General features: G+C 39.4%; 1 protein-coding gene across 2 annotated transcripts in view; it reads right to left on the minus strand.

The window, feature by feature from the left end:
• SLC30A9 (solute carrier family 30 member 9) overlaps positions 1–24,418 on the minus strand; it is a 90,535-nt gene extending 66,117 nt beyond the window's left edge. Inside the window, exons 1-2 of one of the 2 annotated variants that reach the window (XM_080660763.1) lie at positions 24,143–24,418; positions 9,809–9,976 (exon numbers count right to left, since the gene is read on the minus strand). In XM_080660763.1, coding sequence (XP_080516889.1) covers positions 9,809–9,976; positions 24,143–24,254 — 280 coding nt within the window. In that variant the 5' untranslated portion in view covers positions 24,255–24,418. The remainder of the gene's footprint in view (positions 1–9,808; positions 9,977–24,142) is intronic. The other variant, XM_080660764.1, reaches the window with a different exon arrangement.
• Between the last annotated feature and the right edge of the window lie 203 nt (positions 24,419–24,621).

Consider the following 24,621-nt stretch of genomic DNA (forward strand, 5'->3'; position numbering starts at 1 on the left):
AAAAAAGAAAGAAAAGTCTCAGACTGAGAAGATATTTCCAACAATTCGAATCAACAAAGGATAAGTACCAAGAATATTTAAGAATTCCTCCAGATCAATAAAACACAACTCACTAGGAAAAAAAGGCCGAAGACAAGAACAAAATTGCACAGAAAAGCATTTATATATTGCAATATGATCCTTCCTATATTTTTTAATTTTGGAACTTGCAATGTTATTCTGAATAGGCTATATCCTTTCCCTCTCCTCCTCATGCTCCAGGGCTCAGAACTTAAGTCTGTTCTGAACCAGATCTCAGTCTGGCAGTTAGAATTCCTACCACTCAATCAAGTCTCCAAACCAGCAAATGGCAGGTTTCAGTTCCCTGTTCCCTCTTACCACCCTGCCCTACTACCGCCTCCTGTAAGACACAGCCTCAGGTAACAAATGGAAGAGACTATTTTCAGCCTCCTGCATAAGGGTAGGTGCATAAGTTCAAACAGTGAGTCTGCCTCCAGTACGTCACTATGAATGTAGCCCCTGCAAATCCATTAACCCAAACAAGCCAAACTCCTGGCTGCAAGTGTCTACTTACTGACCCAGAGTCTGGCATTTTCTATTCCATTTCTTGGACATAAGCATGTCTTTTTTTTTTTTTAATCTAGCTGTTCCTTCAATTTTCTCTTTTTATATTTTATCTATGACTCCAATCAGTGAGAAGTGAAACTGGTACTAAAGCATCTGATTACAATGCCATCTTGATCAGAATTTCTGATTTATCTTCTTTCATGTCTTTTATGGATAAACTAGAGGCCTGGTGCATGAAATCCATGCATAGGAGGGTCCTCTCAGCCCAGCCCACACACTCTTCAATCCAGGACCCTGGGGATCAGGCCTAAACCGGCAGCCTGACATCCCTCTCACAATCCTAGATCGCTGGCTCCTAATTGCTCACCTGCCTGCCGGCCTGATCACCCCTCACTGCCCCCCTTGCTGGCCTGGTCACCCCTCACTGAACCCCACCGGCCTGGTCGCCCCTAACTGCCCCCCCTGCTGGCCTGATCTCCCCTCACTGCCTCCCCTGCTGGCCTGGTCGCCCCTAACTATCCCCCCTGCTGGCCTGGTTGCCCCTAACTGCCCCCTCCCCGCCAGTCTGGTCGCCCCTCTCTGCTCCCCCTGCCGAGGCACAGTGGCAGAAGGGAGCTCTGACCCCTGGCTGGGGTGTGGCAGTGACAGGGAGCTCTTGGCACCAGGTTTGAAGGCCGGCCATGCCCCTGATGGCAGGAAACCCAGAGTTCTGCTGTGACCTGGCCAGGGCCCAGAGCTCCCTTCCGCCGCCACACCCCAGCCAGGGCCCAGGGCCCAGTCATTTAGTCATCCCTTACTGCCCCCCCCTGCCGGCCTAGTCACCCCACACAGCCTCCTGCTCAGTCGTCCGTTCAATTGTTTAGGTTGTGATGGCCCCTGGCTTTTTATAAATTAGGATTAAATGTCTATAGACTAGATCAGGGGTGGGCAAACTTTTTGACTCGAGGGCCACAATGGGTTCTTAAACTGGACCGGAGGGCCAGAACAAAAGCATGGATGGAGTGTTTGTGTGAACTAATATAAATTCAAAGTAAACATCATTACATAAAAGGGTACCGTCTTTTTTTTTTATTTATTTCAATAGTTTCATTCATTTCAAACATTTTAACAAGAAGAATGTAAACACTAATTATTATAATTTGAAACTTCAAAAAATGGAGGAATCATAGCACAATAACATACCTTATATTGAAGATGGCAAAGGCAAAATAAAATTGCCTAACAAAGGAAAGGTACAAAAGCCTTTCAAATTAAACTTAAATATAATAAAATAATTTAAAACTAAAACAAATAGAAAAGAACAAAATGTGTAAACAGTAAATTAAACATTTTCTTTAGTGCAACTTCCAAATTATGCCCGGGACGTAGATGTAGATGGCAATGTGGACTGGGTTGAAAGGTTTTTGGTCTTTAAAACATCAACTTCAGTGGGAACAGTGTTGTTGGTCTCCTTTTTAGCTAATGCTCTGATACTGTGCTCTCCAGGGGCGTGTCTCCCTACATCACCACGATAACGTGTCTACGCATTCCCAGGGTGATGTCGGGGATGCGTCCGCGGGCATTACAAGGAGCCTCTGGAAGATTGAGAGGTTGTTCCTTCTACTGAATGGGCGGATATAAATCCGCCCACTCAGAAGAAGGAGCTGCGGCCGTGTTTCCCAACGTTGCCATGTTAACACTGCTGCTGGTGAAGGAGCGGAGGGGAGAGCAAGAGAACCCTCTGCTCTTTCGGCTCCGCGGGCCGGATAGAACAGCCGAACGGGCCGGATCCGGTCCGAGGGCCGTTGTTTGCCCACGGCTGGACTAGATACTAACAAAGGTAAAAGTCCCTTTGAAATAAAAGCAAAAAATCTTTTATGTAACTTTCAGTATATGTCTTGATTATTTTTCAGTGAAAGTCATTGATCAAATGACTTAACATAGTATATTTATTATGTTTTGATAACCAAAACATTTACAGAAAATTCCAAAAGGCTTTTTTAAAATATATTTTTATTGATTTTAGAGAGGAAGGAAGAGGGAAAGAGAGATACAAACATCAATGATGAGAGAGAATCACTGATTGACTGCCTTCTGCACACCCCATACTGGGGATTGAGCCTATAACCTGGGCATGTGCCCTTGACCAGAATTGAACCTGGGACCCTTCAGTCCACAAGTCAATGCTCTAACCACTGAGCAAAACCAGCTATGGCATCCAAACGGCTTTTTTTTAACTATTCACCAAATCCTAAGTAGGTCATAATAGCATATTGATAAATTAAAATAGGCTTCAAAACACTTCTATTTAATAACTATAGCTTATAACATTTGACATTTAACAGTTAAATGATTATTATGATTTGATTATTGTCTACCTTTGCAACAAGCAAATTCTAAAGCATCTTTATAGAATCTATATATCAATTTCTTAAATTTTTGCTTTGGTGAACAAAGAATAGGGCAGAGAAAAGTGAATGGGGTGGTGGAATAATGAGCTTCCAACACTCACCTAATACCTGAACTGAAATCTACTGTCAAACATTCCAACAGCCCTCCTTTCCACAATAATCAAATTCATTCAACCAAACAAGAAAATGAGGTCCTCTAAGAATTTCTGGATATTATTCTCACTACAGGCTGTCTAGATGTCACTAATTATGTAGTGTTAAGAATTACAAACAAGAAATGCTAGCAAATGGCTCAAAAATAGGTACTGATACCTATTTTGCACACTGCCATGTTAATAAACTTACATGTATCACTGGAGTAGAATCTTTATGACTTCATAAGTAACCAGACATTTTATGCATGAATATCTCTAGACATTTTGTTTTAAACTCAAGTCCTGGCTGTCTGCCACACATCTGCTGTCATTAGCAAAATTAAAACTAATTTTACTAAAATTTAAAACATCTGAATGCTCCTTAAAAACTTAAGGATTCCTTAGCAAATCTCCACCTCTTAATGAACTGTGCCTGACTATATCATGCGATTTGAATTATTCAAAAGTCAATCTCAAACTCTTAAATATACAAATTATCTTTCAACCAAGCAATTACTTGCTGTCTGCCTGATGGCTAACAAGATCTAATCTGGCCTGAGCTAATTCTGAAATACTGAGCCCAAAATAAAACCATCACAAACAATGTATTTCTAATATAAGAAAATAAACTAACATTTTTATTCCAGTCAGCGTAGAAGAAACTACTCATAGATTTCAATTTCAAGCATTTTGTATAGAGAGATCAACATTAAGTATCTTTTGCCTGAGTCTAAGTTCACCTCAGAAGAGCATTATAACATAATCTACCTTTAATTATATTATTTCATCCCTTGTTTCTTCTCCCATTCTGATGATCTAATAAATAGGCTTTCTGGAATTTAAGAACTCGGTACACTCTCTATTCCTTCATCCTTTAATAACAAAATTCTCAATCAATATTTACCCCAGCAATTCTCCATCACCACAAGAAAAAGAAAAGAAATGACTAAAATTGCACAGTAAGAGTAGAAACCAAGATGGCTGCATAGGTAAACACCTGAAATTGCTGCCTCGCACAACCACTTCAAAACTACAACTAAAAGACAAAATGGACATCATCCAGAACCACAGGAAGACTGGCTGAGTGGAAATTCTACAACTAGAAGGAAAGAGAAAAGCACACTGAGACTCAGAGGAGCTGAGGGAGTAAAGTGTGGAGGTATGGAGGTGGGGGAGCAAAAAGTGCTGGCAATTGAGGATGCGGTTGTCTTTTTCAATCGGGAGAGAGACAGAAGCTCCTGAGTGCTCTGAACTCCAGTTCCGGGTGAGACTCTGGGGACCCAGACTCACATGGAGAGAAACTGGACTGTCTGCCTTCAGGTGGAACTCAAGGGCGACTTTCTCTTAGAGGTGCTTGCAGTGATTACCAAGGGAAACTGAGACCCGGGGGCCTCTTAGGGCAGGGGTGAGGATCAGCCATAGCTGTTTGCTCCGCCCTGTTGATTCCCTGAGCCCTGCCCCACCCAACTTACAACTACACCCAGGCTGTGCGTAGAGGCTTTTGCATATGAATGGCCTGGCCCTTTGCAATCTAAAATTACCTAACAAACTGCAGCTGGGTCAGAGAGCCCCAGAACTTCCAAAAGAAGGCCCAAGGCCCTACAGCAGCTTGCATTGTTTCACAGCTGGGCCTCATTTGGGCACCTCCAAACCCCAAACAAAGAAGAGGAATCTGCAGATCTCTCCATAGCTCCTGCTGGGTGGCCTCAGGAAGAAGCTAAATCTGCACCTCCTTGGAGATCCAAGAGCCAGTGTACCCAGTGGTCAGAGTGGAACCATCCAGATTACAACTCCTCAGATCCATAGGGGACACACTCTGGGGGCAGACTCAGTGAGCACCAAAGCCCCATTGAAGCAAGTCTTGCCCCATAAGGGTGTCTCCAACACAGAAGTTATCCCATCGTAGACACAGCTGATCCTCACAGCCAAATGGCCTGGAGGTCAATTCCTCCCAGTGATACCAACAACAATCAAGGCTTAACTACAACAAGATTGTGCACACAGCCCACAAAGGGGTGCACCAAGAGTGTCTGTCCACCTCAGGTAACTGGGGAGGTTGAGCCACTGGGCCCTATAGGACACTTAGCACACAAAGCCACTCTATCAACACAGGGAAGCAGCCAAAATGCAGAGACAAAGAAACAGGTAACAAATGACAGAAATGGAGGGAAGCAAACTACTGGATATAGAGTTCAAAACCACAGTTATAAGGTTTTTCAAAAATTTTCTAGAAACTGCCGATAAATTTAGTGAGACCCTCAAGGATATGAAAAAGAACCAACTAGAAATTAAGCATACACTGACTGAAATAAAGAATAATATTCAGAGATCCAACAGCAGACTAGAGGATTGCAGGAATCAAGTTAAAGATTTGAAATACAAAGAAGCAAAAAACACCCAACCGGAAAAGAAAAAAGAAAAAAGAATCCAAGATATGAAGATAGTGTAAGGAGCCTCTGGGACATCTTCAAGCATATCAACATCCGAATTATGGGGGTGCCAGAGAAGAGAGAGAGCAAAATATTGAAAACCTATTTGAAGCAATAATGACCAAAAACTTCCCCCACCTGGTGAAAGAAATAGACTTATAAGTCCAGGAAGCGCACAGAACCCCAAACAAAAGGAATCCAAAGAGGACCACACCAAGACATATCATAATTAAAATGCCAAGAGCAAAAGACAGAGAATATTAAAAGCAGCAAGAGAAAAACAGTTAATTACCTACAAGGGAGCACCCATACAATTGTCAGCTGATTTCTCAACAGAAACTATGCAGACCAGACGGGAGTGGCAAGAAATGTTCAAAGTGATGAATAGCAAGAACCTACAACCAAGATTACTCTACCCAGCAAAGCTATCATTCAGAATTGAAGGTCAGATAAAGAGCTTCATAGGTAAGAAAAAGCTAAAGGAGTTTATCACCACCAAACCAGTATTATATGAAATGCTGAAAGATATTCTTTAAGAAGAGGAAGAAGAAGAAAAAGGTAAAGATAAAAATTATGAACAACAAATACATATTTATCAATAAGTGAATCTAAAAATCAAGTGAATAAAAAATCTGATGAACAGAATAAACTGGTGAATATAATAGAATCAGGGGCATAGAAAGAGAGTGGACTGACAATTCTCGGTGGGGAAAGGGATGTGGGGCGGGTGGGAAGAGACTGGACAAAAAGCGTACACCTATGGATGAGGACAGTGGGGGTGGGGGGTAAGGGCAGAGGGTTGGGTGGGAACCGGGTGGAGGGGAATTATGGGGGGGAAAAAGAGGAACAACTGTAATAATCTGAACAATAAAGATTTATTTTTTAAAAAAAAGAAATAGGGAAAAAAATAATACTTCATTAAAAATGAAAAATCTAAAAAAATAAATAAAAAGAAAATAAAATTGTACAATAAGCCCAAAGGGAGTGTGAGCCTTAGGGAAAAGGAAGAAAAAAAAGACATCATTACATGAATACATGTTTCTCAATGAATCTGTAAAACCTTCCCTTGTGAAAGACATTCAAAAGGGAAAGATGGCCTTGAAAGGTTTATTCTTCAAACACTCTCTTCTCCTGACACTGTACTCTCCTTGGATTTTCTCCTACCTCTCCGGGCTGCTCCTCCTAAAATATTCTTTGCAAGCTCCTCTTCTTCCATTTGTCTCTACTTATTGGGAGTTTTGTACTAAGAGATTTTATCTCTTCATTTCAAACACTCTCCCTGCACTGTCTCAAACATACCCATGACTTCAGTCACCACCTAGGTATAGCTAACATCTTCTAAATCTGTATCTCCAGGCTAGAATTCTACACATTCATTTACAAATATTTATTACACTCCTACTATGTGCAAACCACTGTTCTAGGCTCTGAGGTTCCTGTTGTCATTGGGCTTGCAAACGAGTGGGAAGTGGGAAATAACTAAATAAATATTGAAAATACCAGTCAGTAATAAGTACAATTTAAAAGAGAATTAAAATTAAGTAATATTAAAGACTGACTGGGTGGCTACTTTAGATAGAGTGATTAAAGAATGATGTGTAGAGATGCCGTTTCAACTACAATGTAATGACCAGCAGAGGTCAGCTATGTGAAATACACCTTGGAAAGAGAAAGCAACTAGAGCAAAGTCCCTATAAATGAGAAAAAGCTTGGTTCTCTAAGAACCAAAAGGAGATGGTTTGGCTGAAACATAATGAACAAGTAAGAGTGGAAGCAGGGAGCCCAGGGAGACGGTTATTGCAGTAATCCAGTCAAGAGATGATGATGTCTCACAGTGGACTAGTACAGGTACAGCTTGATTTATTGTGCCTTGCTTTATTGCACTTCACAGATAATGAGTTCTCATCAATATGAACAAAAGATTATAATTCACTGCAGGCTCGGATGATGCTTAACATTTTTTACCAATAAAGTATTTTTTAATTAAGGTGCAGACCTTTTTTAGGCATAATACCACTGTACACTTAATAGACTACATATAGTGTACACACATCTTTTATATGCACTGGGAAACCAACAAGTTTATAACTCACTTTACTGTAATATTTGCTTTATTGCAGTGGTTTGGACTGACCCCACAATATCTCTAAGGATTGTCTGTAGTATACCCAACTGCCTACTACATATATGTTAAGATGTCTCAGAGGCATCTACAATTTAGATGTCCAAAATTAAATCATCTTCTCAAAATATACTCCATCTAGCTTTGGTATTGCTAATTTTAGAAACCAATGAAATCACTACACAATTCCCCAATGCAGTAACCAGACAATGACCTTTACTTGACCCCTTCCTTCATTCCCCCAAATTCAGTCACCAAGCCCTAATTATTCAGCTCCTAAATCTCCTGAGTTTATCTACTCCTTTAAAAGAATCATTGCCATCTAGACCCTTATTTGTATTACTGCCTCGTTTGCAACCTGTTTTCCAGTCTGCAACTAGTTATCATTCTAAAACTTTAAATCTGGTCAAGTATTTCCTCTACTAAAAATACAACAATAGAGTTCTATTGCCTACAAAGTCCAAACTCCTGAACAAAACCTTGATCTGACTACTCTGTTTACCTCCTGAGTTTCATCCCTTGGACTTTTCAAAACTACCAACCCCAACACCAGGATCCTCTACTCACAACTTCAATCACACTATATTACTTGTAATTTTTACCTTCTTTTCCACCACTCATCACACCAATACCTAATTAGATATCCTTCAGTTCCCCAATTAGATATCATATCCTTATGAAAACCTTTCCTAACCACTTGAGCTCAGGGGCCCTTCCCAGTATGATCCTGCAGCACACAGTATTTCTCCTATCAAAGGACTTACTATACAGTATTATATTTCTTTGCTTAATTTTCTGTTTTAGTAATAGACTATAAACTCAAAGGGTGGTTCTCACTGGCTGCCATATGAAAAGTACTCAATAAACACTTCTTGAATAAAATAATAAATACGTGAATAAAGGACTTCTTTTTAATGCTGCACAGCAAATTAGACAGCCTGAACAAAATCTTTTCAAATGCATTGCTAAAGTAGCAAAAAGTTTTCTTAAGAGGGCAAAGCAAAGGAAAAATTGGGCCTCTAGAGAGTAAGTGAGCACACCAAAGCCAGTTTTTGCCTTAGTGATTTCTGCTGAACTTATACTTTTTGAGCTTCTACAGAACTTCATGGCTACAAGGGGCATGGGAGACCAGAGAAGATGACTATTTCTGCTCAAGATGGAGACACTCAGAAAAAAAGTGTCTGCTAACAGAAAACACCCAGGAAAAAAGCCACACACCTGGTATAACCGTGAACTAAAAATAATACACACAGAAGGGATCAACAGGGAAGCATGCCTGCCTTTACTTTCCTGTTACGTAGCAAGGGGACAACTCCCCTGAAAACCCTAAGAATAAACCAGCCCTCATGCAAATTTGCACTCTGAATTCCTGCTACCAATGTGGTCTAAAAATGTAAAGCAGAGAATTCAATATGGTCCCAAGTTGTATTCCCAGTAGCTAAAAGGCAAAAAGCAAACTCTCAATACAGGACCACATCTTCAATCCAGAGACATCAAATAATTCCAAGATACAGAACTGCACAGAAAATGAATAATTCTTGGTTAAAAAAACACAAATATTGTATCATGAATGAAAGCAAGAAACAGAGAAAAAAGATAATATAATAGGAACCAAAAGATTTCAGAGAGTATAATTTTCTGTCAGAATATATAATAGTTATGTTTAATGTGGCTAAGTAAGAAAAGTCTGAAAATATAAACAAGAAACATGAAATGAACCAAGCAAGATAAAAAAAACAAATACTTTCTAAAAATGAAAAATATAATAATTAAAAGCCCAACATATGTATCATCAGCAGATTAGAGGTAACTTAAGAGGTAATTAGTGAATTAGGCAGACCTAAAAAAAAAAATCCAGAATAGAAATATAAAAATGACAAAAACAGAAATATAAATTTCAGAATAGAAAATATGGCAGGCTTAGAGACATGGAAAATACAGCAAGATGTAACATATTTCTAATGAGAGTTCCAAAAGGAGATAACAGAGAAATGGAAAAAGACAATATTTGAAGGGACAGTGACAGAGAATTATAGAATTCTAGAACTGTATAAAAATATCAGTAAAGATTTTTTTATAGTTAAGTTATATCAAATATTCAAGAAACAAATATTCTCAAATAAACCATTGCAGTATACAGAATGATTTTAAAAGATTTATACATACCTGCTTCATCAAATGATGGTATTTTTTCCACTTGGAGAGTTTTTGATCCCTGCCCTTCTTTCTGAACATTCGTAGAGTACAACTTTACTTGACTCAGTGTACAAAAGTATGAGTGACTACAGGGAACCACGTTTGAAAAGCTTCCAAATGTCACCAAATTCTGCCATTCTAAAGGGAAAAAATTATTTTAATTTCAAACAAACACAAGAATTTTTATACCCAATAAAACGTGCCCGCTATGATTAGAATGAGAACAGTTTTACAGAATGACAGTAAAACTTTCATACTGCAAGACACCCAAATGCACAGTGCCAAACACTCTCCACTGGAGGTGTTTCACTGACACCTAGGTATACAGGGATACAATTTTGTAAAGAAACAAGTAAAGGATAATACTCCTATTTTCTCTCATTTGTAAACTTAATCACATGGAAACTTTTAAAATATATTTTAAAAATTCGTATTATTCAGCTATTCTGAAATACTCATTTTATATGCTGGTTACATGGGGAAAAAAAGGCATGTACTTTTCAAGATATAGAAATCTTGAGGTGGGAGGAGATCAGGAGGGCTTCCTACTTAAAATGCCTATATACTAAACTACTCAAAATTACAGTGTTCTCTTTCTACTAGCTGCAGATTTATTCCTTTCATTTCATAATCAATGAGTGAGTTATGGGGATTTTAATTGAGGGAATAGAATATTAATTATGAAGCACTTCAGCTGCTGCATCTGGGTTGGTTATGGGCTTTAGAGGGCTGAAATACAGAAGGGAAAAAAAGATTCCACACTTGCCCTGAAGTGGTAGAAAAGCCAATCTGTCCACCTCTAGGCTCATGTGACCCTTCTCTTTTATTTATACGACTACTTATAATTCTTCCTAAAAGAATTCAAACCCTGTCTAGTTATAACATGCCGGAAGCCAATTCCAGCATGTCATAATTTCAAGAGTTTCATCGAAAGATTGATGGAACTTGGGGACTCAACAAGGGCTGAGTCACATATGTTATCACCTGTTGGGAATGGCTAAAGGCATTTCCCCAAACCTGAAAAGGACACATAAATTGATTGTTTGCTGCCAGACAGCTCAGGCATCTTACTCTACATGTTATTGCCTCCTGTTGGCCAAACACCTGAACAACCGCAGGCAATTCCCCAATCTGACAATGGACTCTGTAGACTAACCCTGGCCTTTCACGTGTATATCTCCACCTTGCCTTAGGACAAATTGTGTTAATAAAAAGCAAGGGGTTTTGAGACAAGGAGAACTTGGTTTCTTCAACCAAGATCCTCTCCCCGCGCCCCCCCCCACACACCAAATGCCTTTCAAAATTACATTTCGTCTCTGGACTCTTTATTAATTTATGCACAGCCCCTTCTCCAAATTCCAGAACCCTTCCAGATGCCGGATCAAGACCCACCGGCAATAAATAGTGCCCAACGTCCAGCAATAACATTTATAAGGTGTCCCCAGAAAATGTATACACACACTTTAAATAACTTTTGTTAATCCTCAAGCGAGGATATTTGTTCCATGATTTTTAGGGAGAGTAGGAGAGAAGGAAAGACAGAGAAACATTGTTGTGAGAGAAACCTACCAATTGGTTGCCTCCAACACAAGCCCTGACCTGGGAGGCAACCCAGTCAGGGAGGGCCTGGGAGGAGCCTGCAACTGAGGCGCATGCCCTTGACTGGAATTGAACCTGGGACCTTTTGGTCTGCAGGCCGATGCTTTATCCACTGAGCCAAACTGGCTAGGGCAGCCGTGGGCAAACAACGGCCCGCGGGCCAGATCTGGCCCGTTCGGCTGTTCTATCCGGCCCGCGGAGCCGAAAGAGCAGGGGGTTCTCTTGCTCTCCCCTCCGCTCCTTCACCAGCAGCAGTGTTAACATGGCAACGTCGGGAAACACGGCCGCAGCTCCTTCTTCTGAGTGGGCGGATTTATATCCGCCCATCCAGTAGAAGGAACAACCTCTCAATCTTCCAGAGGCTCTTTGTAATGCCCGCGGACGCGTCCCCCGACATCACCCTGGGAATGCGTAGACACGTTATCGTGGTGATGTAGGGAGACACGCCCCTGGAGAGCACAGTATCAGAGCCTTTCTGAGGTAAGATTAAGAGCTCTACTCAAACACAATTTTTTCCTGTTCCCACATTCTGTACATCACAATGACATGTTAATAAAACAACAAAGACTTTCAGCTTTTAGGGCTTGTATCCACTGCAGTTTTTTTTTTCCCACTGCGGACGCACGCAGAGGGGAAAAAGACACACAGAGGACATGTCACACTAGCCATGCTGCGGCTGCATTTTTTTGCTAATACGGATGCAGTATCAGTAACGCTACCGTGGCCACTAACCGCATGTGTTAGCGGCAAAACAAATGCATTTTGCGCTGCATTTGCTTCTCCCCCTTGCACCTGTAAAAATGCGTGCTACAGGGCATTTGTGTTAACATGCACCACTGCACATTAGCATCAACGCAAACATGATGGAAACCTGTGTACCCTGCATTAACCCTAGCTGCCCTGCATTGCAGTACTGCACCACACTGCAACGGCAGCACGGCTAGTGTGAACGAACCCTAATTCAGTGGGTTGAACAAAAAGATTGTATAGAAATGTGATGAACTAAAGATTTTATTACAAAATCGCTTAATTTCAGGGTTTCAGAAGTAATTGGACAAATGAAAAACTGAAAATCAAATGTTCATATCTAATACTTGGATGAAACCCTTTCCTGGTAATGACAGCCTGAAGTCTTGTACTTATGGACATCACCAGATGCTGGGTTTTCTCCTTTGTAATGCTCTGCCAGGCTGTCACAGTAGGGGTATATATATAAATATCCTGCCATTTCCAGCTTTTAATAAGAAAAACTGTTGCAATGGGCATTTAAAAGTGGCACTTGGTTGTTTGTATAGAGACCAGTGGATGCAATCTGACATTGATAATGGGCTCTTTCACACTATGTGCACTGCGGCTGTTTTTTGCCAGTAACGGAAGTGCTAGTGGTAACTACTGGTTACCCATGTTTTGCACTGCCCTAGCACCTCCCATACAAGTGTGTCTGGAAGACACAGCAATGTGCAGCTATGTGTGTTACCATAAACAAAGGGCCTGTGTGAAAGATACACAGGTTTCCTATGGAGGAAAGGGGTTGTTCTCTATGGTCAGGGTGTGCCTCTGTCCCATGTCTGAACTTTTTCAGATGATTTTGTTATATATATATTTTTTTAGAAGACCAAAAATGTTATAGTAGAGCAAATTTAATCACTTGTTTTTATACTTTACTGTCTTATTTTAGTAAAGAATTTAATAAGAGAATGGTACTGTTGGTTTTAGCCCAACATTAAACATGAGTGGACCAAAGAAAAGGAAAGTGGACAGTGAATGCCGAGTGTTTAAGAGGGAGTGGACAACAAAATATTTTTTTAAATATATTTTATTGATTTTATACAGAGAGGAAGGGAAAGGGATAGAGAGTTAGAAACATCGATGAGAGAGAAACATTGATCAGCTGCCTCCTGCACACCCCTTACTGGGGTTGTGCCCGCAACCAAGGTACGTGCCCTTGACCGGAATTGAACCTGGGACCTTTCAGTCTGCAAGCCGACGCTCTATCCACTGAGCCAAACCGGTTTCGGCCAAAATATTTTTTCACCGAAGTCTGATCAATGCCGGTATGTCTGATATGCCAGGAAACACTTGCAGTCTTCAAAGAGTACAATCTCAGCCGTCACTTTGCCACAAAGCATGGCAACTATGCTAGCAAGCAGTCACCTCAAGAACGGGAGGCTACTGCACAGAGGTTGATGGCTAAATTACAGGCTCAGCAAAATGTCTTTCACAGACAAACTGCAATTCAAGAGACAACTACCAAAGCAAGTTTTATGCTATCATTCAAATTAGCAAAAGCTAGCAAACCTCTCTCTGAAGGCGAGTTTTTGAAAGAATGTTATGATAGAGACAGCAGGTCTCTTGTGTCCAGAGAGCAAAGGCAAGTTTGAAAAACTCAGCTTATCACGCAGGACAGTGACTTGTCGAGTGGAACTGATTGATGAAGACTTGGCCAGCAAGTTACATAGTAAGGCAGAGTTCTTTAAGTTTTATTCACTAGCATTGGATGAAAGTAATGACGTAAAGGACACTGCTCAGCTCTTAATTTTTATCCGAGGAATTAGTGACAATTTTGAAATTACGGAGGAGTTTTTAGCCATGGAGCCACTGAAAGGAAAAACACGGGGAGAGGACTTGTATGACCGGGTGACTACTGTCATCGAGAAAATGAAGCTACCATGGAGTAAACTTGCTAATGTCACAACAGATGGATCTCCAAATTTAACTGGACAAAATGTTGGACTGCTAAAAAGAATTCAGGATAAAGTGAAAGAGGAGAACCCTAACCAAGATGTTATTTTTCTTCACTGTATTATTCACCAGGAATCATTGTGCAAGTCTATATTACAACTTAATCATGTTGTTAATCCAGTCGTAAAGCTTGTTAATTTCATTCGAGCAAAGGGACTTCAGCACCGTCAGTTTATTAAGTTTCTGGAGGAAACTGATGCGGATCACCACGACTTACTTTACCACTCTCGTGTCCACTGGTTGAGTTTGGGCAAAGTTTTCCAACGAGTGTGGGAGCTCAAAGAAGAGATTGGTGCATTTTTGAAATTAAAGGGGAAGTCTGATGAATTTACTGAGCTGAGTGACAAGAATTGGCTGTGTGACTTTGCATTTGCTGTAGATATATTTTCACATTTGAATGAGCTAAATGTGAAGCTACAGGGAAAAGATCAGTATGTACATGACATGTACACTAATGTGAAAGCCTTTAAATCGAAGCTGATTTTCTTTTCCAGACAAATTTCAGACAAAGTCTTCACTCATTTTGCCACACTAGCCACACAGAAGGAGACCATCCAAAACGTGAATACAGCAAATCACTGGATGACCTGCATGCAGAATTCTGTCGTCGGTTTTCTGATGTTGAAAAAATTGACCAGTCACTTCAACTGGTGGCCTGTCCTTTGTCACAAAACCCTGAAACAGCACCAGAAGAGGTGCAACTGGAACTCATCGATCTTCAGTCTGACTTTGTCCTAAAGGAGAAATTCAGCTCTCTTGAACTAAGAGACTTTTATGCTTCACTTAATGAAGCCACTTTTCCAAACATCCGGAGGATGGCACAGAAGATACTGGTGCTGTTTGGGTCAACCTATGTTTGTGAGCAGACATTTAGCGTCATGGACATCAACAAAGCCCCTCACAGATCCAGCTTAACTGACGAACACCTCAGATCTATCCTGAGAATAGCCACAACAAAACTAACTCCAGACTTTGATGCATTAGCTAAAAAAAGAGACCAACAACACTGTTCCCACTGAAGTTGATGTTTTAAAGACCAAAAACCTTTCAACCCAGTCCACATTGCCATCTACATCTACGTCCCGGGCATAATTTGGAAGTTGCACTAAAGAAAATGTTTAATTTACTGTTTACACATTTTGTTCTTTTCTATTTGTTTTAGTTTTAAATTATTTTATTATATTTAAGTTTAATTTGAAAGGCTTTTGTACCTTTCCTTTGTTAGGCAATTTTATTTTGCCTTTGCCATCTTCAATATAAGGTATATTATTGTGCTATGATTCCTCCATTTTTTGAAGTTTCAAATTATAATAATTAGTGTTTACATTCTTCTTGTTAAAATGTTTGAAATGAATAAAACTATTGAAATAAAAAAAAAAAGACCGTACCCTTTTATGTAATGATGTTTACTTTGAATTTATATTAGTTCACACAAACACTCCGTCCATGCTTTTGTTCCAGCCCTCCGGTCCAGTTTAAGAACCCATTGTGGCCCTCGAGTCAAAAAGTTTGCCCACCCCTGGGCTAGGGCCACTTTGAATAATTATAAACACAGTGTTTATTACAATACATTTCATTTTCAAAATTGAGCTACCAGTTGTTAAAGTGTGTATACATTTTTTGGGGACCCCCTGTATTTTCTAAAGGTTTAGATGTATTAATGAAATTATATCGTGAGATAATTGTTTTTCCAAGAGTGGCTGGTTAAGTATTTAAGAGTTAAGACTTATCTAAATGCTTAATAATGATCTTACAAAATGTAAGATCAGAAGGCAGATATAAATAAATATTTTCTTAATGGCTCAGCAAATTCATCAGGAACATAAAGTACTGTAAATTTTGAAGATAATTTGAAAAACATAAGGGACAGAAGCAGCGTAAGTTTCACTCGTTTCAGGCTTGGAACTTATTTGCTTTAAAAACTTCTTGATGTTAACATACTTTTTCATTTGGCAAATAACTGTTGAAGGCCCAGTATAGTTTTGGTCATTTGCCTCTATTTCTTAAAGGCTGAGAAAAGCAAATATAACAGTGTATCTTCTTGCACATTAAAATATGTAGGCTACCAGCAAAATTAGTGAAGCAAAGGCTAAAGCAAATTCTCCCAAGAAACCCATCCTCCAGGAAAGCATCTTCACAGCAGGCCAATAGTGTTATCTTATCAGCCCTATTTGAAATATCTTTTGTGATTATTACATAACAAAGACAATATGCCACAACACTTGTTTTTCCCCACCCACTGATGAAATGATTTTATAGAGACTACACTAAGGTGCTGAAAAGAGGGATTACTCGACAGTCTAAAAATCCTTCTTCAGGAGATGACTATGTTTCCATGACTTGATCCTTGGGGTTTTTTTCCTCCTTAGATCTTAAGACATTTTATTATAGAAATTTTCAAACATATGCAAAGGTAGAAAAAGCTATACAATAAACATTCACATACTTAATGCCTACTTTCAATAAGTACCAACTCATAGTCAACCTTGTCTCATCTCTATCTATACCAGTATCTCCTCACCTCCATATTAATTGATGCAAAACTCAGACATAAAAAAATCTATAATAATAAAAGCATAATATGCTAATTAAACCAGACATCCTTCTGGTCGAAGCCGCAGCAGTGGCCGCGGCAGCGGGCGGGGGCCGGGGCTGAGGCAGAGGAGGCAGAGGTGGCCACCGCTGCAGGAGCGGGACAAATTTCGTGCATCGGGTCTCTAGTTTCATTCATAAACATTTCAGGATGAATTCTTAGAAACAAGAACTTTTAAAAGTAAAAACTAATAACAATTTCTTAATATCATCAAATACCATCAATTTCCAATTTCCAGTTGTTATAGGTATTACAATTTTTGTGTGTGTGAACAGATCCTAACAAGGTCCACATACTGCGACTGACAGATACTTTTTAAGCCTTTTTTAAGCTACAGGATGTCTTTTTTTAAGAGCAGTTTTTATATTGAAGAAACCAAGTGGTTTGTCCTAAATTTTTGTCCTGGTAGTTTTCCAATCTAAATTTTGTTGATTTAATTCCCTGTATAGTTTATCATGTTCTATAAGTTGATGGAACTAAAGGCTTTATCCAGGCCTGGTATCTCAGTTGGTTAAAGCATCATCCTGATACACCAAAGTTGCTGGTTTGATCCCCGTCAGGGCACATACAGGAATCAACCAATGAATGCATAAATTAATGGAAAACAAATCCATCTTTCTCTTCCTCTCTCTCTCTAAAGATCAATAAAAAAATAAAGGCTTTATCCAAATTCTGGTTCTTTTTATTACAACACTACTTGTTCGGTGGTGATGAGTTCTTTCATCAAGAGCCACATAATATTTGATTGTCTATCTGTGACAGTGTATGCTGTTGTTCAAAGCCTAGAACCATTAATTCATTAGATGGTTACAAAATAGTGATAATTTAATTTTATCACTTCTTCATTATTCATCAAATACTTCTACAAAGAGAACATTCCCTTCATTTATTTGGTTAGTCAGTAGTATAGTTCATATAGGAAAATCAAGCTAAATACTTAACTCTTTCCCGTATTTTTTAGTTCTCAAAATAATGAGTTCATTACCATCCTACAGTAGTGACAATTAATTTGTGTGTGTGCATGTACTGTTATGATTTCATAGATTTAAACATTATTTGATGTATTTCAATCCATTTTAGTCATTATCCTGATTAATGCTCAGACTGTCCCATTTTTGGCTAGTATTCTCTTCAAATTGACACCTGTGTCCTTTTGGCACTATCCTAGTAATCTTTGATAGCTTCCTTGCCAGCTGTTTTGAAAAGTCCTTAATTTTTAACTTCAGGAAAATTTCAGGTATCAGCAACTTTAAAAGTACACATTTGGGGCCCTGGCTTCTGTGGCTCAGTTGGTTGAGCACTGTCCCATGCACTGAAAGGTCACTGGTTCGATTCAGGGTCAGGGCACATACCCAGGTTGTGGGTTCATTTCTTGGTTGGGATACGTACAGGAGTCAACCAATCAATGTTTCTCTCTCACATCGATGTTTCTCTCTCTCTCTCTCTCAAATCAATAAATACATTAAAAATTTTTGGCATTGCCGAAACCGGTTTGGCTCAGTGGATAGAGCGTCGGCTTATGGACTGAAGGGTCCCAGGTTTGATTCCGGTCAAGAGCATGTACCTTGGTTGCAGGCACATCCCCAGTGGGAGGTGTGCAGGAGGCAGCTGATCGATGTTTCTCTCTCATCGATGTTTCTAGCTCTCTATCCCTCTCCCTTCCTCTCTGTAAAATATCAATAAAATATATAAAAAAAATAAAATAAAAATAAAATAAGCTACATACAGATCAGTCTTAAGTTTGGTGCTCACTCTTCTGCAGGTTTAGAAAAGGACCTTTTTTTTTGCTGTACAAATAAGGGTGATTTCTTCATCAAGACTGCAAGCTACTGGTATTTTTATCAGTCTGGTCACAACAATTACTCTTCTCCGCTTTTATTTTACTGTACCTCTGTAGCTCCTAATGACCACTGATACTGATCACCACTTGTCATCCCTCTCCAATCTGGTCATCTACCACTTACTCTGGCTTTCAGAGGAAATTTAGCCTTCTTTTTCAGACTACAACAACAAGCAACACAAGAAACACTTTTTCTCCCATGTAAACTGACATACTGTACATATTGTTGCTTAGGTAGTAACAATAACTAAAAACAAACAGAATCAGGCAAATGTGCACCCTGTCTTCTAGAGGTCAGTCTCATTATTTAAGAAATTATTTCAGTAGTTTTCCCCCAAAATTTCTAAAGCACTGATATATTGAAAACTAAATCATGGTTACTAAATCACTTAATTTTAAAGAGGTTAGTAACTGTGAATTTAAAATAGACAATAAGTAGAATAGCACAGGAAAAGCTTGCTAGGCCCATGAAATACACTATTATTATATAGAATACTATATGCAAAAACTGTTCTTCATGGTATTATTTACCACAGCAAAAACTAGAAACAACTTAAATGTTCCCCAAGAGAATGATTACGAGACATCCCTATATTTTCATTGTGTATTCATCAAAAATTTTTAATAACATGTAAAAATACTCATGCTATAATGTATTTATAGGACACAAAAGAATTAAGTCTGAACTCAACTATTACAAATGTTACTGGTAAAATATTTGGATTCTGCATAATTTTTTCTCCATACTTTTCTGTATTTTCAAAAAATGCCTAAATTTTAAAAACTAAAATATTATTATTGCTAGATTACTTTTAATATTATTACTGCTAATATTAACACACTGTCTCTAGTTTACTTTTATGCTTCCAGCTAGGCAAAAATGCAGAGAAATCTCTTTTATGCCTAATCAGCTAACAAGCAAAAGTGTGACCTCAACCGGGTAGCTCAAACCTAAAGACTAGTGCTGATGTGATTTTTCTCCAGAACAGAGTAAGCAATAGGAAATGTTTTTTTTTTTTTAAGTAAAGAATATGAGATGCTGGCAACTGCCTGCACTGCTTCTTGGCATACATCTCTACTGCCTTGCTTAATTCTTGTTAATATTTGCTTTAAAAAAAGTAAAAACAGTAACAGGAAAGCTAGAGTTCCAGGCCAGCATATGTAATGAAACAGTCCCTGCTGGCTACTTTCTAGCCCAGCACCCTGCGTATTTCTTGCACAACACTATGTTTTCTCATTCCTAGTGTCTGCCCAATAAAGGTGAAAACTGTGTCTCTTGTTCAGCATTACACCATAGTAACTACAATGTCTAGCACCTCTTTATTGAATAATCCTTACTCACAAAAACTCTATGAAGAACATACTAAGGTTACCCTCATTTTACAGTTATAAATCCTATCATTAACTTGAACTACACAGAATCATGCTGTCCATCTGCCAAAATGGTCTCTTATAATTGTCAATGTTCCTATTAGTTATTTAAGGGAGGGAGTTCTGGGGACAAAAGTTAAATTGTTAAATCCCTACTCTACTTTTCTTATGGTAGTAAATTTGAGCACATTACAGACAGGAATACAATACAAAGCTTTAATTTCTATATTTTTATTTAAAAACTTTCATTAATCTCAGATTTAAACAAAAGCATGTATCTGTTCATTTGATATGCAGTAAGTCATTAAAGGAGCATCCTCTGACCTCAAATTTTGGTCAATTTTTTAATAAATATATGAAAAATAAGCCCTAGCTGGTTTGTCTCAGTGGATAGAGCGTCAGCCTGCAAACTGAAGGGTCCCAGGTTTGATTCCGGTCAAGGGCACATGCCTGGGTTGTGGGCTTGATCCCCAGTAGGGGACGTGCAAGAGGCAGCCAATCAATGATTCTCTCTCATCATTGATGTTTCCATCTCTCTTTCCCTCTCCCTTCCTCTCTGAAATCAATAAAGATATATTAAAAAAAAAAAAAAGTTAAGTGTTCTGTGCAAAGCCAAAGAAACTTAAAACAAAAAAGATATATTCACTATAGAAATTAAGTAACATTTTATTATTTAAAAGTATATTTATTGTAGATCATTTGAAAAACACAAAGCTAAATATTTTTTCTAGAGAAACTCAATATTGCAGTACATTTTCTTACTAAATTTTTTTCTAATTTTACCTCATAGTACAAGAGCATTTTTCCATGTCACTCAATATTCTAAATTACTACTTTAAAAAAGGGTTGCATATATCACCAGCCAATAATAAATTTACTATATTTCAGTTTTTAATTATTTATAACTGTGTTGCCAATTTATAACTATGAATAATGAACTTAAGCACACATTTTAATACATAACTGATTATTCCATTAAAGTAAATCCCTTTAAGTAGAATTGCTGGGTCAGAAGTTATTATAAAAGTTTGTAACCTTTAAAGTTATTTTTATACAAAGGATAACTGACCTATAAAACACTGTTCAACTATATGTCCCAATCAGTAGTAAGAGAGTTCCTGCTTTCCTGGACTCTCAATATGAGGCATCATTATGAAAAACTTAGCCAACACATACAGGCGATGAGTAGTAAACCCTTTAAACTTATATTTCTATGTTTATTAGTGAATAAAACATTTTTGCATTTTTATTGGCCACTTGAACTCTTTATTTACCTCCTTTGCCCACTTTTCCACTGAAATGTACGTTGATTTATAAAAATTCTTTTTAAATTAGGGATACTAACTCTAACTGTATCCGATAAAGTAGTCATTGTTCATTGAACATTTGAAATGTGGCTACTCTAAACTAAGATGTGCTGTAAATGTAAGATACACACTGGACTTCAAAAATTTAGTACAAAAAGATAACGTAGCCCTAGCCGGTTTGGTTCAGTGGATAGAGCGTTGGCCTGGACTGAAGGGTCCTGGGCTCGATTCCCGTCAAGGGCACATGCCTGGGTTGTGGGCTCAGTCCCCAGTAGGGAGGGCGTGCAGAAGGCGACCAATCAATGATTCCTTCCCATCATTGATGTTTCTATTTCTCTCTTCCTCTCCCTTCCTCTCTGAAATCAATAAAAATATTTTTTTAAAAAGATAATGTAAAATATCTCAATAATTTTTATATTGATTACATGTTGAAATATTTTTAATATACTGGATAAAATATATTAAAGTTAATTTCATTTCTATTTTTTAAAATATGGCTATCAGATAACTGAAAATTACATACATGGCTCACATATTTCTTTTGGACAGTACTGCTCTAGAATACTGTTTTCCTTTTCACCTTTAAATATTTTCTGTGTTAAGTCTGACAAACAGATATTTCTCATTTTAAGTATGCAAATGAAGCAATTGTTTCCCTCAAGGTTTCCTCCTCTCTTTACTCTTCATAAGTTTTTCCCAACCCCATATTCTCCCACACAGGAATTTTATAAGCACAGACTGAACTTTATTTCTTGACAAAAAAGTATGTTTTTAGAATTTTTCCTCAAAAGTTCTTCAAATATTGTTTTCTTCTTACACTTAAACAGTACTCTTTTTCTAAATGATTTTTAAATTTTACCATAATTATAGTAGCCCTTTTAAAACAATTTCAGTATTACTGAAACTAAATTTTCAGAAACAAGGTTATTTTTAAAACCCACTAAGTGTTTTTAAGTGTGAAAACACATTTTAATTTTTTATTAATAAACATTCCAAAGAACTGCCAAGTCATTCTGACTGGTGAGATAGGAAATTATTATTTATGGTTCCCAGATGATAAGAGCACATAATTTTTGACATGACAGTTACAGAAAATAGGATTACATATTATACTAGTTCAACTTTTTTTAACCAATATTTGAAGGGCGTTTTGCCTAAATTCAACAGCTACTACACCTAATTTAAATGCAAAGTGCAGAAATTATGTGGTCAATAGAGGCAATGCTATAAAGTTTACTTGGATATTTTTTGTTGTTAATCCTCACCAGGGGATATTTTTCCATGAACTTTTAGACAGTGGAAAGGAAGGGGGAGACAGAAACATCAATGTGAGAAAGACACATCCACTGGTTGCCTCCTGCAGGAGCCTGGTGGGGACTGAGCCTGCAACTGAGGTATGTACCCTTGACTGGAATCCAACCCGGGACACTTCAGTCCGCGGGCCGACACTCTATCCACACAGCCAAACCTGCTAGGGCTTACTTGGGTATTTTTTTTTTAATATATTTTATTGATTTTTTTACAGAGAGAAAGGGAAAGGGATAGAGAGTTAGAAACATCTATCAGCTGCCTCCTGCACACCCCCAATGGGGATGTGCCGGCAAACAAGTACATGCCCTTGACTGGAATCAAACCCGGGACCTTTCAGTCCGCAGACCGACGCTCCATCCACTGAGCCAAACCGGTCAGGGCCTTACTTGGGTATTTTAAAGTGAGTATAACCAAATGATTCATTCTGCTAAGAGAATCAGGTATATTGCCAATATAAAAAAGCTCAACAATTATACTTTGCCATCACCACCAAAAAGCCTCAAGAACATTTCTGAAAATTTAAGAGCCCGTTTTTACCTTTATTGCAAATGTATTATTTGCACAGCACAGGCGTTGCCCGAGCTTATACATTTGAATAACTTGACTACAACTTCTATTGCGAGGTCACAAACATCCTACAAGTGTTTCAAACATGAATTTTTGAAAAATGTTTCTGCAAATACTCTTTGTATCCTCAAGAAGCTGGAGGATTAAGGGTGGGTTTGGTTCAGTCTCCTCCCTCACTGTTTCTACCAGTTTTCAAGTGTCACGCTATGGCAGGCCAATCTGTGGCCAAAAGGAAGGTAAGCCTGATTAAAACTTACAAGCTCAAAACTATTTTGGAAACTATCGGACAATGTGAATTAGAAAAGAATGTTGGAGTAGAGGGATAAAAATTACAGCTCCAGTAGATACTTTTTCACCAAAAAGGTTGTTCAACGGAACTGAAGAGTTCTTTTGTTTTTCAGCCAGAAATTGGGCTCAATTCAATGACTGTGAGATGGCCATAACCTCATACTTAAGAATGATTTGTAAATGTCAAATAGCAACCCCCCGCGCCTTCATCCTTTTAGGAAATTTTAGAAAACAAGTTGGGAATACGAGAAAGGAGCAGGACAAGAAAATCTACTCAGCTACACTGAAGGTGAGTCGGTGAGCTCAAAAGACCTGGAACTCTGAGGAGTCAGTAATTTCCCACTGCCTAGGCTAGGGGGTGAGAGGAGAGGGTGTCACTGCCGGACACGGCGATGCGCACTTAATGTTTTGTTAGGTACAAAGTGGACGGCTTCAAGGTGGTGACCCTGTCCGCAAGTTTCTGCGAGACCTGACCTGTGCTAGGATCCAAGGCCTGTCAGGAGCCCCCCGGCGGGGCCCCGGGCCGGGCCAAACTGCAAAGGCGGAGACCCGAAAGGGTTTGGGGCTGGGGGAGGGCCAGCGGGCGCACTGCCCGAGGAGCGGGGAACAGAGCGCCGAGCTCAGCCTGGCCCTCCAGTCCGGCTTCCGCGGAATCAGCGGTCGGCCGGCCGGGGCGCGACACTCACCCTGGAGCTCGCCGGAGCCGCGGGCCGCCGCCCTGCAGCGCAGACGGAGCCGGCGCAGGGAGGACCAGCCCCATCTGTGGGCCGCAGCGGCGGCGGCCAAGCCCGGCAACATCCTGGCGGGGCAAAGGCCCCTACTCGGACAGCGTCTCCTGCCTCCGCGCCACCACCGGCACCAACTGACTCCATAGACCGGGTACCAGCGAGGTACCAGCGAGTGACGACGCCCGCGCCGCCACCGGCGGCCTCAGTAACCCGGAAATGATGTCATTTTTGAACGCCGGCGCGGAAGCAGCGGAAGTGACATACGCGGAGCGCGAATCACAAGGTTCTGAGTCTGGGGACCTAGAGTGGGCCGTGTGGGGAGGGCGTGGCTGCAGGTGAATTTTGGTGTGTACTTTTTTTTTTTAAATGCATCTTATTGTTGAAAGTATTACAGATGTCCTCTTTTTTACCCACTGACCCTCTCCACCCCAGACCCG

This window comes from Plecotus auritus (genome assembly GCF_963455305.1).
Source record: "Plecotus auritus genome assembly, chromosome: 1".
Classification (NCBI taxonomy): Eukaryota; Metazoa; Chordata; class Mammalia; order Chiroptera; family Vespertilionidae; genus Plecotus; species Plecotus auritus.